This window comes from Mauremys mutica, chromosome 4 (assembly GCF_020497125.1).
Source record: "Mauremys mutica isolate MM-2020 ecotype Southern chromosome 4, ASM2049712v1, whole genome shotgun sequence".
NCBI classification, from domain to species: Eukaryota; Metazoa; Chordata; order Testudines; family Geoemydidae; genus Mauremys; species Mauremys mutica.
In genome coordinates this window covers 133,456,957-133,471,039 of record NC_059075.1, presented here as the reverse complement: position 1 = coordinate 133,471,039, position 14,083 = coordinate 133,456,957, and the positions used below count along the sequence as shown (strand labels likewise).

The 14,083-nt window shown below is 49.5% G+C and overlaps 1 protein-coding gene across 1 annotated transcript in view; it reads left to right on the top strand.

Annotated features, from left to right (window-relative positions):
• The first annotated feature begins 8 nt into the window (after positions 1 to 8).
• DEF6 (DEF6 guanine nucleotide exchange factor) overlaps positions 9 to 14,083 on the top strand; it is a 39,016-nt gene continuing 24,941 nt past the window's right edge. The window contains exon 1 of the mRNA XM_045013333.1: positions 9 to 1,824. Within this exon, the coding sequence (XP_044869268.1) occupies positions 1,729 to 1,824 (96 nt within the window). The 5' untranslated portion in view covers positions 9 to 1,728. The remainder of the gene's footprint in view (positions 1,825 to 14,083) is intronic.

The window sequence follows — 14,083 nt, the reverse complement described above, 5'->3', positions numbered from 1 at the left end:
GGGGGGTTGACATGTACTTAATAAAGCTTCTAAGTTTACATTCTTTTTCTCTTCCCTGCCCCGTCTTAGGGGCTTGGTCGCCAAACCAGTAAGGACCCTAAGCAGCATCCCCTGTGCCTCAGCAATAGGCGATTGTGCCAATCAGCTGAACAGCGTCTCCCAGACGTCCCAGGAACTTATTTCTCTTACAGGCTAATGTTAGCATTTGAATCCAGTCAGAACCTCTAGTAGACGGTAAAGAATGTCTCCCTAGGGGGCTGTCTCCCCTTTTCTGGGCCTGGGCTCAGCCTGAAGGTGTTACAATTTCTCTGTGTGCTCACTGGTCAGTTACTAGGCACCTTCCCCACTCCCATTCATTTTCTGTCTATCTAGAAACTTACATGGACCTTGTTGGTAGTGTCTGAGCACCTCGTTGGTCAATTTCTCCTCCCCACGCCCCTGTGAGGTAGGTCTGGATAATTATTATTTTACAGCTGGGTGGAGTTGAGGTTTAAGGAGATAAATTGACTTGTCCAGGATCACACAGGAAGCCACCCAAAAGTAAGGAGTAGTGAATGGACAAAGGGACATGTGCTGCTGGCTTCGAAATCTTCACCATGGGTATTCCCAGGAGCAGAACCCAGATCTCCTCAGTTCCTGTCCAGTGCCTTGCCATTACACCATTCTTCTTCCCCCTAGGACTTGCGTAGTCCTGTTTGTCAGTAGGTCGTCTCCATCTCTGCGGAGGCTGTAAAAGGATGAAGATCTTGCGGGGGGCAGGGCCAGTCACACAGCCTCCTCTGAGACATGCCAATAACTCCACTCATCAGACGGCAGATGCCTCTGCCCTTCTCCGTCACCTCCCTTGAGAGAGAGAGAGAGTGAGAGCGCGCGCCTGACGGGAGTTAACAGAAGTTCCTATTGGGTTGAGTTCTCCTGGACTGCACCGGGCTGTGCTGGTGCTGGGGTGACCTGTCCCCTGTATTTAAACCTGCAAATGGGGAGCTACTTGAACTAGCCGGGGAGGGATTTCTTTCTCTGCTGCGGATAAAAGGTTTTGGGGTAACCCTTAGGTCTCATGGCTGAGTTGCTGCAGAGCTGGGACACCTCGCCAACCCCTCGGCAATTCCCACTAACTGGGATTCTTGGGCCTGTTTTCAAACTGAGCCAAAGGCAAAATTTCTCTGCCCTTCGAATGACATTCATTCCCCCTCTGTGGGTGCATTGAAGCACCATGCCTAGCAGAGGTTGTTGGCAGAATACATGCAGCAGCCGTGTGGGGGCTGGGAATCTGAGGAACACATGCTGAGGCTAATGGTCTGAGTCCCACTGTGAGATCATTACAATGTGACTTACCAACCAGGGTGGCTTTAGGGAGCCAGCTAACAGATCAATGTGTTTTACAGTGCTTTGAGTATGGGCAGGCTAAGTGCTAAGTATTATCCAGTCCCAAGTCCTGTGTTGTGCCTAAAATCTGGGGGCATGGGGCTTACAAGGGAAGAGAATGCAGAGGTGAGCAAGGTGGACTAATGCCCCCTGTCGAGGGCAGAAAGGTGAGTGTTGTCATCTAGGCAGGAAGATGGCAGGGGAGCATCGTGGGGCCTAACTGAGGTGTAGTCAAGTAGGTGGCGCTGCTGCTCCTTCATTCTAATTGCAGGTTTCTGAGGACTGTTGGAGTGAGAGAGTCAGTTTCCTGAAACCGGATCCTCCTCGCTGACAGAGCAGGCTCTGTCATCTACGCCTCTAGCCATGGACCTGCGAGCAGAGCTTTTAAAATCCATCTGGTACGCCTTCACCGCCCTGGATGTGGAGAAAAGTGGCAAAGTGTCCAAATCCCAGCTGAAAGTGAGTACAAAATGAGACCCCCGAGCAACAGGGGAGGGGCTTTGGGGTTTCTGAGTCCGGATCTGCTCTCTGTTTTGCCCTTGGGGGTCACAGACATGTTGAGAGGCACGAGGCAGGGCTGGATGCTGCTTTGCAGCTCAATGGACTGCAACAGGAATAAAAAACACCCACTGCGCACTTCGGTATAGCCAGTCCCGTGGCTTATCAACAGGCTCAGGCTTTGATTCGTATTCGTCTAAGCAAGGGCCAAGCAATGGGGTCTTCACAAAAAGATTAGTTTGAAAGTAACCCTTTTTTGGGGGTGGTAATCTTCGAATTCTAGCTGCTCCACAATGTTTCTCACCCACCTTATCCCCAGGTAAGAAACCAAACTCTTTTTTTTTTTTTTTCTTTCTCGTTTTGATACGCACTTGTCTCCTTCCTGTTGCATTTCACCCCCTCTCTTGAAAGGAAGAGCATTTTTTAAAAAAACATTTCTTTAGGGTTTTGCCAAAAAACGTTTTTGTTTTTTGTTTTGTTTTTATCCTGATCACCCATAAGCTTCACAAAAGGCTCCTGAGTTATAGAGAATCCAAAACCCAGCATGCCTCATTTTAAAAAATGTGTTTTCTACCTATTCAGCTCAGTAGAAACAATTGTCTCATACTCTGATGAGAATTGCGGGATTTCTTCCCCAAGCGGGCACCCTGTTTTGTTTTTAAAGTTACAGCTAATTTAGACTGGCCCTGGAATTTGGGTTGGAAGAACTTGTTTGTTCAGAGGTTTTGTAACCTGGAACACAACCTGCAATGTAAGCACCCAAAGGAATGTGAAATATTGCACCTGAAGGAGAAGCCCTGCTTGGCAGTTGGCTGCATGTATGTGTGATGAATTTTGAAATTGCCACAGACTCATGCATGGAAAGTAACAAACCTTGAGACTCCCTCCTTTCACTTTTTCTCCTCCATGTTAGGGCCGATTCACCCAACAACTGAATAGCAGGGAAATTACCTCGTTCCTTTGGGGTCAGATTCTGCCAAACTCAATGGGAATTCTCCCAGGGGACAGGCTGAGAAACGAATGAGGGTTTTGGCTCTTTATGCTGTGATGCTGCCTTTGCGGAGGAATAGTCCAGGCCCAGAATAGCCCTATTCCACATGCTTCTAAGAAACGGATCTGACACTTGGTTAGGTGTGAATTTCGCTGATGTGTGTCCACCTTTGGTCTTTGTGAAATCAGGTAAAAGAATATCCAAAAGGAGTGTCTGTCTAAGGAAATTGTGGGCCAAGTGATGTTTACCTGGGACTGCTAGCTCTGTTGGGTATTGCAATAGGGTGAAGAGTAAAACGTACAGTGACGTGCCATGATGGCCGCTGCATTGTGATTTCCTTGCATTATTGTGTTGAGAGCTGTCAGTGTGCCCAGACCCTGTATAGAAAGAGAGATCCAGTCCTCGCCTGACAGAGCAAATGACACAGTAGGGGCAGATCTCTGAAAGTGACTGTTACAACAGCACCTTGTTACCCCACAGATCTGCTCCCTGCATGTCCAGAGATTTCTCTCTTTGCTTTAGTGTCAACAATACACTGGTGTTCCTTTGTTACTCCAGTTAGCAGGGCCCAGCTGACATAAGTCAGAAAGTAGGAGCTGAGTTCTCTTCAGCCTGATGCATCGTCTAGAGAATTAACCAAGGCCTGAGTCTTTGTGGCAAGCACAAGGCAGAAAAAGCCCAGCTTGACTCTCGGAGCCCCGAATGAGTATGCAGGGCTGGGCATTGGAAGGGGAGGAAGAGGCAAAATACCATCTTGTAAACTGGGCAGAGTTGATCTTTGAGAGACAATCATGGAACCCCCATGGTGCAATTTTTCCAGATTTCCTTGTCAGAGCAGAATCCAGGCTTCCCTCCCCCCAGCCTTTCATCTCAAGCCATTAGTCCCGCAAGCTTCAGTAACAGGGGAGAACATTTGCTGGCCAGCGAAAGCAACAGCCTCTTTGCGCTTGCCATAGTGTGCGTGTGTTGCCATGTGCTGTAAAAGGATGTTTTCATTTTGTCCCGTGCTAGATCTCGCCACTCAGAGTTTCAACCTGACCGTAGATGGGGAAGATCAAGTCTCCCTTGGTACAAGGTATCCAGCCACTCCTTTAGGCCTAGATTTGTTTCCATCCCACACAAGCCTGCTGCTGTCTTGCTGCTGGTTCCTATATGCTAATGACATCAGAGATGCAAAGCCATTAAAGCTGAGATTAGAGGAGACTGCATCAGAGCAGAGATTCCCCATTATCTTGAACTTCCCCGGTTGTTCTGGTGTTGTCTTAAAAGCGAAGCGCCATGGGGAGGTGTATGCCGTTCCTTCAGCCTCGTATGCTGCTGAAAGAAGGCTCTCGTTCCAGGGAAGAAAAGCACCCAACAGCCTTTAAAACGTCTGAAGTGACTAACGGCCCTGATTCAGCCCAGGGGCACTCTCTATGGTATGGGTGGATTAGATGAAAGCCAGTGGGAGCCAGGCACCTAACTCCTTTGCCACTCCCAGCCATTGTTTTTAAAGCAATTGGACAGTGAAATGTAGTAGTCTCTTACGCTGCTCTCCTCCGCCCCAAGGCCTGGCAGCTGGGGATGTGGTAAACTGTTTGGTTGAGCGTAGCTCTCTTAACACAGGGGCATGTTCACGTATCTGTGCAGGAAGGAAGGGTAGTCTTGCGGTTAAGAACTGAAAGTCAAGAGATCTGGGTTCTGTTCCCAGCGCTGCCATGGAGCAGGCATGATCTTTGGACAAGGCAGTGAAACTCCCTGAGCCTCAATCTCCAGATCTGTACAAGTGGGGGGTATAATTTCCTATCTCTTTGGGTGGAGACTAAGTGAATGTTTGCAAAATGCTCTGAGATCCTCAGCCAGACTGGTGGTGTGGGTGTGGGGTAAGAACCTAGACAAGATGGATGGCACCCTGGAGGTGCAACGTGTTGTACGTTCCTGTTGCCCTCATGCATGTGATTCTGCTAAACTTTTCTTGCCTCCTAAACCCAATGGCCCAGGGAGAGGAGAAAAGAAAAGAAATGTGTTGCCTGGGAATTTAAATAGTTCAGGTTTATAAAGGGGCTTCCAGCTATTATGAAACCCTTGTAGACCACAGGAAAGGAGCTGAGAGATTGCAAAGGTAGCCCGGGTTTATAAGATGGGAAGGCAGAGAGACCATGGGGATTAAAGGCTAGTTCATAATACCTGCCTCTTACAACAGTGGATCGCAAAGCGCTTTACAATGATGGGTCGGTGGGGAAACTGAGGCACGGAGCAGGGAAGTGACTTGCCCAAGGTCACCCAGCACAGGCCAATGGCAGAGCCAGGAATAGCGTCGGGGTCTCTCAAGTCCCAGTCCAGTGCTCTGTCCACTCGGCTGCAGTGGGATGATAGGGGCCTTGTTTTCAGAAGTGCTGAGCACGTTAGCTTTGGTTGGAGTTCTGGGGGTGCAGCGCTTCTGAAAATCAGGCCCCAAGTCAGTGGCTCCATGAGGCATTTGAAGAAAATTCTCTACTATGCATTAAGCCAGGTCAGGTCCATAAGTTGGCTTGGTGTGATTTTGTATTAAAAGACTCACTGACACCTCCTGGAAAAGGAGACGAATGCAGGACAATTCTGCTTTGATTCAGTCGGCTTCCTCTATTGCACTCCTCCAAAGCACTGCCTTGGAAATGGGGTCTTCCTGGCTTTGGGGTTCATTTCCTCCGTATGGCCAGGTTTCTGTGTCCAACCCTAGGACTCTGGTCATATCCTTTTGGGCCTGCTCCTAAGAGATGCTGGACACCTTCAACCCGCATCAACTTCAGCTGTGCCACGAATTGGTAGTTTAGAGTTGGGGAAACTGAGCCACAGGGGCTGGGATTTTCAAAGCAGCCTTAGGAGGTTGTGTGACAATTCCTTTCAGCTCCTTGGATAAGCCCAGCCAGAGAGATTAAAGCCTGACCCACAACCACACGGTCTGGCTTCACTGCACAGGTGAAGCGGTGGCTCTTTAATTGGGGGTTGCCTCTAATCCCCCACTCACAAAAATCTCTCACCTGAGTTAAGTGGTGCTTTTAACCTGGGCTAGCTAGCCCAGCGTGGGATGAGTGTTAGACCCCACATTCCACTTAGACTCAGATGGGCAGCCTGCCCACTTTGCAGTGAGGACCCAGGCTAAATCACTGGAATGTTGATATCCCTCCAGTGCCTTCCCGCAATTCCTCCCATGTGCCCAGAGTGACGGATGAATTCTCCCACAACCCACTGTACAGGAATCACAGAGCGGCTCCGCTTACTGCAGAGGGACGCAGGGGAGGGTAGCGCCAGTGAGGATGTGGTAACTCAGGTGTGGTTTGCAGTTGGTAGTTCACACCCAGGTGAGGCTAGCTGAGGTGCTCAGACCCCGGCACAGATCAGCTGCACTAACTCTGCAGTGAAGACAGAGTTGCACCAGTTTAGCTAAAGGTGTGTGGGGGGGGGGGGTGTTTTGTTTTTTAAATTGATTTAGTTAAACCAGTACAAAAATCTGTGTGGGGGGGACTCGATTCAAAACACCTGGCTTTTTTCAGCTGAGTGTGCATTGGTCAACTTACAGGTACAAGCTAAATGTACACGAGGGAAGTTTAGCCCTTTATGGCTCCATGGGGGGCAGAAAAAGGGGAAGGTTGCTCCAGTTTAACTCAGACCTGATCTCTACCCCATTTTTATACCAGCTGTGTCAGTTAGGGGCATGCAGTTTTACTGATATGCCTCTATAACCTTTGTGTGGGTGTAGTTATATGGGTATAAAGGTGCCTAATCCCAGTATACTCCATTCCCCTTCCAAACAGGTATCAGCTATACACATTTATACCAATATACCTGCATCTGTCCCACTTTAACTGTACCAGTAGAGCTAAAGCAGTACAATTTTTGTACGTAGACAAGACCTCAGTTGGATTATCCACTCTTTGGAGCAGAGACTCTTTGTTCTGTTTGTACAGCGCCTAGCGTGATGGGGTCCTCGTCTATAACTGGGGTTCTTTGGCATTCCCGTAATACAAATAAGAAATAATTTTAGCTTAACTGGTCTAACTTGTGTGTGTAGCCAAGAGTTTAAAAAAAAAAAAAAGATCCTGTAGTGAATTGGTGACAGAACCAGGAAGAGAAATCATTTTCCCTGACTTTCTAAGCTTTGGCCAGCACTCTATAAGGGCTAGGGAGGAGGGAAAGCCAAGAATAGGGGATACAGCCCGAGCTTTGTTTCTCAACAGGCTGCTCTTCAGAGTTTTTCAAGAGGCTCATTAATATCGCTCTTTGTCAAGATGATAAGCTTGGGGGAGGACAATAGACGATTCTTGATGTCGGCAAAGGCGTTCAGTACAGCTCCCCATTCTGGGGTGGTAGAGAAATGTGGTCTAGCTGCAACTCCTACAAGAAGGATGGAAAAAATGTTGCCTAAGGCCCGTGTGTCATTGCTAATCATGTGGTGTTGAGGTGGCAAAAGGTTAGACAGCAGATTTCCACGAAAATCTGCGCCAAGAGCTTGAAATGGGAAGTGCAACAGTTGGCTTGGCTGGCAGTACGGAACTGGGAAAGGGCAGCAGAGAGATGGAATGAACACATCTCGGAAAAGCACAGAAGTAGACTGACATGTAAATGACTGAAGGGCAGATTGGCCCATGGAGGGAAGAAGGAATGTGATGCAGAAGTGCGGAGTGGGCTGTGGCGGGCGGGCGGGGGGGGGGTGAATTACTAGTGTAGGTTTCTCTGTTGCTTTTCAGCCTGAGAGATCAAAGCACTTGACAAATTGGCAACGCAGGGATCACAGATGCAGCCATCTCTGGGGCGAGATCCGCGGGTCTTCTGGGACAAAGCCCAAGTCAGTTTCATGGGGTGGGGGATCAGTCTGCCCACAGCAGAATGAGCGAGAGGAAACTCTAAGGGGAACTTTGACATGTTTCCTGCCTTCTGTGTGGTGTTTTCCTGTATAGGGAACAATCTGGCATGTAGTTCCTTTTACATTTGCTTCTCTGCTGGGGACTTAGATTGCACTGTGGGCAGATATGGTGCCTGGCTGCTTTGTGAAGGGGGCACCGTTATAATAGATGGTGAAGCAGCAGCAGGAGGAAGCTGTGTATTGTAGGTAGGTGCTGGTTTGGCAGTGTATGGTCTTGGCCTGCTTTTGAGAAGGATGGAGACAGGTCAGTAAATGTGATTCTCAGAAAGACGGTGGGAAAGGCCCAGCCCTAGGAAGAGGGGGGGCTCATTCCGCGCTGGGGAGAAAATAGAAATGGACAGGGCTTGAGAGAGCATCTGGGCAACTCTCCGGAGAGCTGCTGGCCCATCTGACCACACTGCAACAGTTAGCCCCTTCCCAGAGTTTTGTTCCTACGGCAGGCAGAATGCGTCCATTGCGGGCTTGCTGCTGGCGTTGCCTGGGGAGGCATCTTCAGCCTGTGGCGCAGGAGATACAGGAGTCCCAACCAGCCACATGGAAGAGGAGGATGATCGCATAGTTCCTTTCCCTTGATGATCTCAAGATGCTTTGCAAACATGCACTCACTGAGCCTGACCTCATTTTGCTGGTGGGAAACCCAGGCACAGAGCAGTGAAGTGATTTATCCCAGGATCACACACCAAGTCAGTGGCAAAGTCAGGAATAAAACTCAGAACCCCTGGCTCGGGCTTTATAACCACTAGGCAACACTCCCTCCCTCTGGGCTACACTGCTTGAATCTCCCAGTCCCAGTCCTGCCAGTTTGGCAACATTGTCACCTTTTAACATGCAAGACCTGTCTCCGGCTTGGAGGATCCATTCCAAAACCCAGGATTGCCCCAGGCACAGCCAACAAGGGAGAGGAAAAGGAGCTGCCATTCTCCGTTGGCATTAACTATTCCACCCCCGGCTCACACTGGCGCCTGTTGCAGCGTGTGCATTTCAAGCCACCCACAGACGCTGATTGTAATTCCACGTTCGGCTTGGTGAAAGGAGGCCAACCTGCTGCAGATAAGGGATGTGGTTACGCTGGCACGTAGTCTGCATTTCTATTGCCTGTGCATCAGAACGCCCATACTGAGTCAGGTCAATGGTCCTTCTAGCCCAGTATCCCGTCTTCCGACAGGGGCCAATGTCAAGTGCTTCAGAGGGAATGAACAGAACAGGTAATCATCAAGTGATCCATCCCCTGTCGTCCACTCCCAGCTTCTGGCAAACAGAGGCTAGGGACACCTGGAGCATGGGGTTGCATCCCTGCCCATCTTAGCTAATCTTGGCTAGTAGCCGTTGATGGACCGATCCTCCAGGAACTTACCTAGTTCTTTTTTGAACCCTGTTATAGTTTTGGCCTTCACAACATCCCCTGGCAAGGAGTTCCACAGGTTGATGGTGCATTGTGTGAGGAAGAACTGTGCAGAGGCGGGTGAGCAGGGCAGTGGTGTTAGAGGATCCTCTTTCCATAACCAGGGCCTGAATAAAGGGCTGTGCAAAGGCGGGGGCAGAGGATGGGGAAATCTTGGACAGGGACCTTGGGAGGCTGGACTGGATGTAGCGCCCATCCTATGAAAATGGCTGTAGGGGGAGAGATGACGGAGAGTGCCGGTTATTGCGTCTCATGCAAAGGCTGCGAGCGCCGGTATGGCAGTAGGTGGTGTCAAGGTTATAAAGAGGGAGGCTAGCTCTGATACTGCTGTGCCGCTGCTCTGAATCCCACCTGGCTGGGTGGCAGCCCGTCCGATGACTGTTGAGGGGTCGAGGTCAAATGGGGTTAACGAGTCTTGGTCCGTTTTGCTGTGTCTACATCACACAAAGCGTCACACGATTCTGGCCTGCGTGGGCTGCCTCTGTGCAAGTATTGACTGACCTCCAGGTGCCAAAGGTGGTCCTGCGGTATTAGTGCCAGGCCTGTATGGTCGAGGAGGCACCTGTGGAACAGGAAGGGGAGCTGGCTCGTTCCCCTGGGGGGGGAGATTTTTCAGAGCATTGTAGAATATTGATGGATTTAGGGCCTGATCCTCCACTGGCCACTTTGCTTTACACTGCCAGAGCAGCTTTAAGGTGAGGATAAGTGTGATTTGTGCCAGAGTGGTGTCAAGTGGCCTTGGTGTGAATGACTATCAGGCCTTTATCTCTCTGTGATAACAAGAGGGGGGATTTGTTTGTTAAAACAATCCTAAACTAGCACCTGTATGTCAGTGGGAACGCAGAGCAGGGGTCTGGGGTAGCGGTTAGAGCAGCGAGCTGGGAATCAGGAGGGATTTTTATCCCCAGCTTTGCCACTGAATCACCCTGGGACCTTGGGCAAGTCCCTTTGCTTCTCTGTTGCGACTTACCCCTGTGTGTAAGTGGGGTTAGTGATACTGACCCACTTGGCAGGAGTATGAGAGGTGTCATGAATTAATGATTGTGAAGCATTTTTGAGATCCACCCAGATAAACAGGCGGGCATTAAAGTCAGTCTTAACCAGTTGGGAATTAGCACGTGTCTTAAGGATGGAGGTGGGCACCGCCATGTTCCAGGATAGAGCGAGCTCCGTGAATGAAGGCACTGAGATTTGATAGCCAGGTCTCTGATTACAATCTTTATCGATCCTATCTGCGCTACAGATGTAGCCACATGTCACTCCCAAACTCTTGTACATGCCTGTCCTGAGCTGGATTCGGTGGAGGCTAGTCAGGCATTTGGAGTGGCTGTTCCCAGAACAGTAACACATGTGTTTGGACTGGAAACAAAGGAGGAATGAACCCTGGGATGTCTGTAGTTGCTAAGCTAGTCCAGTAAGCAGCATGTCTTCTAGGGGACTGGGTGAGCAGACCTGCTGCCATGTGCAGGACTAAATGATTTTGTTTGTCCCAGCTCATCACGTAGTGCCATAGGGGGCAGATGTCCTGACAGCCCTATTCCCAAAGGGAGGTGTGCTTTCAGGAACGCCACGGCCTGATGAAAGCTTCAGATGCTGAGCTGCTGACCTGTGTAAACATCCAGGAGGGAGAGGGTGTGACTGACTGGGATGAAATGGAGCGATGGAAGATTATAGGCTGAATACGGATGACAGGAGGAGGGTCTGACTCCCTAACTGCGAGCAGGGCTGGCTCCAGGCACCAGCTAAGGAAGCAGGTGCTTGGGGCGGCCAATACAAAGGGGCGGCACTCCATCTGCTATTGGAGCAGCCCGTCTTCGGTGGGAATTCGGTGGCGAGTCCCTCTCTTCCTCTTTGAACTGCCGCCGAAGTGCCGCTGAAGAGGAAGGAAGGGAGTGAAGGACCCGCCGCCGAACTTCCGCCGAAGAATAGAGTGGCGCGATTGAACTGCCGCTGAAGAGCCGCCGATTGGCTTTTTTTTTTTTTTTTTGCTGCTTGTGGAGGGCCTGGAGCCGGCCCTGACTGCGAGACCCTTGAGTCGGTGGAATTTCCCAAGGGAAATGATAGAAGCTCCATTGCTTGAGTCATTTAAAATTCCCTAGTGGGATCCTGCACTGGCCCCTAGACGATGGCTTAAATGCATGCTAACATCTACAGTTCCTAAACGTCTCTCGTTAGGTGAGATGTCCCTAATACCGGACCCACCTTTACCTTTGCCCCACACAGACCTGTTGTCGCTTTTCTGGCTATCGCAAGCTATTGATGTTGAAAATACTGAGTCATGAAACCACCACTCCAGCCAAGGTGGCTGGCGTGTACCAAACTGGTCCTGTGTTGTTCTGGTGGTGCTGGTTTTCTTGTATCCATTTTCGGGGCTGGGAAGTTTCTCCTTTCAGTAGCTGCCGTTGCATGCTGTGCCTGGGTACCACAGTACGGAGTGTTGTCCAGTGATGAGAGCTCAGGCCTGGGATCTAGGACATTCTGGGTCTTATTTCTCATAGGCAAGTAATTTTTTCATAGCAAGTATCTTGCTGTGGCAGCCATTCCAGTAGTGAGGACACTGATCTAATGCGTAGAGCAGGGGAACAGGGAGCGAGGACTCCTGGGTTCTCTTTCTGGCTCGACCACTGAGTGTCACATGACCTGGGACAAGTCACTTGCCCCTTCTGGAAATCAGGCTGGCCAGTCGTACCAGGGGATGATGACAGCTCGCAGTGGGGTGGAGTGGATGAGACTTTAATGTTTTTGAATGTGCTTTGAGATCTGCAGATGAAAGGTGTTGTTAACATTCCTCTTGTTCCCTCCTGCCCTCGGAGCTAGGGTTGCCAGTTTTGGTTGGACATATTCCTGGAGGTTTCATCACGTGATGTAATCTTTAATTATAGACTAATTCCTGGAGGGTTGGCAATCCTACTAGGAGCACAGGTCACTATCACTCCACTCCCCGCTGCCTCTCGCTCCTGTTCAGCACTAGACCTGCTTTGTCCCCCCTTTTTAGTGAACTGTGACTGGTTAGAACAGTTCCGCTCTCTGATTGACACCTGTCCTGGCCAGTGGTGTGCTAGTATGGCATCCCCAGAGGATGTATTATGCACTTAGACAAGTCCTAAGAGTTTGGAAAAGCAACTAAGCTTTGGAGGGCTAGTTCTCCCCTTTCACACTGTGCCGAGGTCTCTGTCACCCCATTTTCTATATCCTGAAAGGGGCAGAGACCACACATTGCTACAGTAGTGAATGTGGTTACTCACCTCTTCACCTATACCGAAAACCTACCGACTGCTATGCCTACCTTCATGCCTTCAGCTTCCATCCCGGGCACACCACACGATCCAAGCACTGAGGTACAACCGCATTTGCTCTAACCCCTCAGACAGAGACCAACACCTACAAAATCTCCACCAAGCATTCTCAAAACTACAATACCCGCACAAGGAAATAAAGAAACAGATCAACAGAGCCAGACGTGTACCCAGAAGCCTCCTACTGCAAGACAAACCCAAGAAAGAAACCAACAGGACTCCACTGGCCATCACATACAGTCCCCAGCTAAAACCCCTCCAACGCATCATCAGGGATCTACAACCCATCCTGGACAATGATCCCACACTTTCACAGGCCTTGGGTGGCAAGCCAGTCCTCGCCCACAGACAACCTGCCAACCTGAAGCATATTCTCACCAGTAACTGCACACCGCACCATAGTAACTCTAACTCAGGAACCAATCCATGCAACAAACCTCGATGCCAACTCTGCCCACATATCTACACCAGCGAAACCATCACAGGACCTAACCAGATCTGCCACACCATCACCGGTTCATTCACCTGCACGTCCACCAATGTAATATACACTATCATATGCCAGCAATGCCCCTCTGCTATGTACATCGGCCAAACTGGACAGTCTCTACGGAAAAGGATAAATGGACACAAATATACAAAAACCTGTAGGAGAACACTTCAACCTCCCTGGCCACACAATAGCAGATCTTAAGGTGGCCATCCTGCAGCAAAAAAACTTCAGGACCAGACTTCAGAGAGAAACTGCTGAGCTTCAGTTCATCTGCAAATTTGACATCATCAGTTCAGGATTAAACAAAGACTGTGAATGGCTTGCCAGCTACAAAACCAGTTTCTCCTCCCTTGGTTTTCACACCTCAGCTGCTAGAACAGGGCTTCATCCTCCCTGATTGAACTAACCTCGTTATCTCTAGCTTGCTTCTTGCTTGCATATATATACCTGCCCCTGGAAATTTCCACTACTTGCATCCGACAAAGTGGGTATTCACCCACAAAAGCTCATGCTCCAAAACGTCTGTTAGTCTATAAGGTGCCACAGGATTCTTTGCTGCTTTCACCTCTTCTTATCCCCATTCTCTCTAGCATTACCCACCTTCCTGATGGATGCTGCGGATTGATGGAGAAGGAGCCAGGTTTGCTTCAAGGGATGATGTCTCAGCAGCTGACTAGTGCTTTTGCCATTGCTGTGTTGCTGTTCCAGGAGGCAGCGTCTCTAGGAGTCAGCGACAAAGAGTCCTGTGGCACCTTATAGACTAACAGACGTATTGGAGCATGAGCTTTTGTGGGTAAATACCCATTTAGTCGGATGCATGTCTAGGAGTCAGTGTTTCAGGGCTGGCGGAAAGCTGAGTGGCTCGGATTGTATTAACATTCCAGGAAGTCAAAGCATCGACGAGGTTTTGTGAAGTAAGAAGATGAGAAGGCGGATAAAATGTGGAGAGAGGGTATATGAGGGTCTATGGGATAGGTGATATAAAGAGAATTGGTTGGAAAATTGTCTTTGTTCTCCTGCGGAAAATTTGGATGAAAACAAAAAATCATTGTCAACATTTTCTGTGGATTACGGGCACTTTTCATGAAGAATTTTTATAATACGTTTTCAGGGACTATAATACTGTTATGGCAGGTGTCAGCAGATGGTGCTGTTA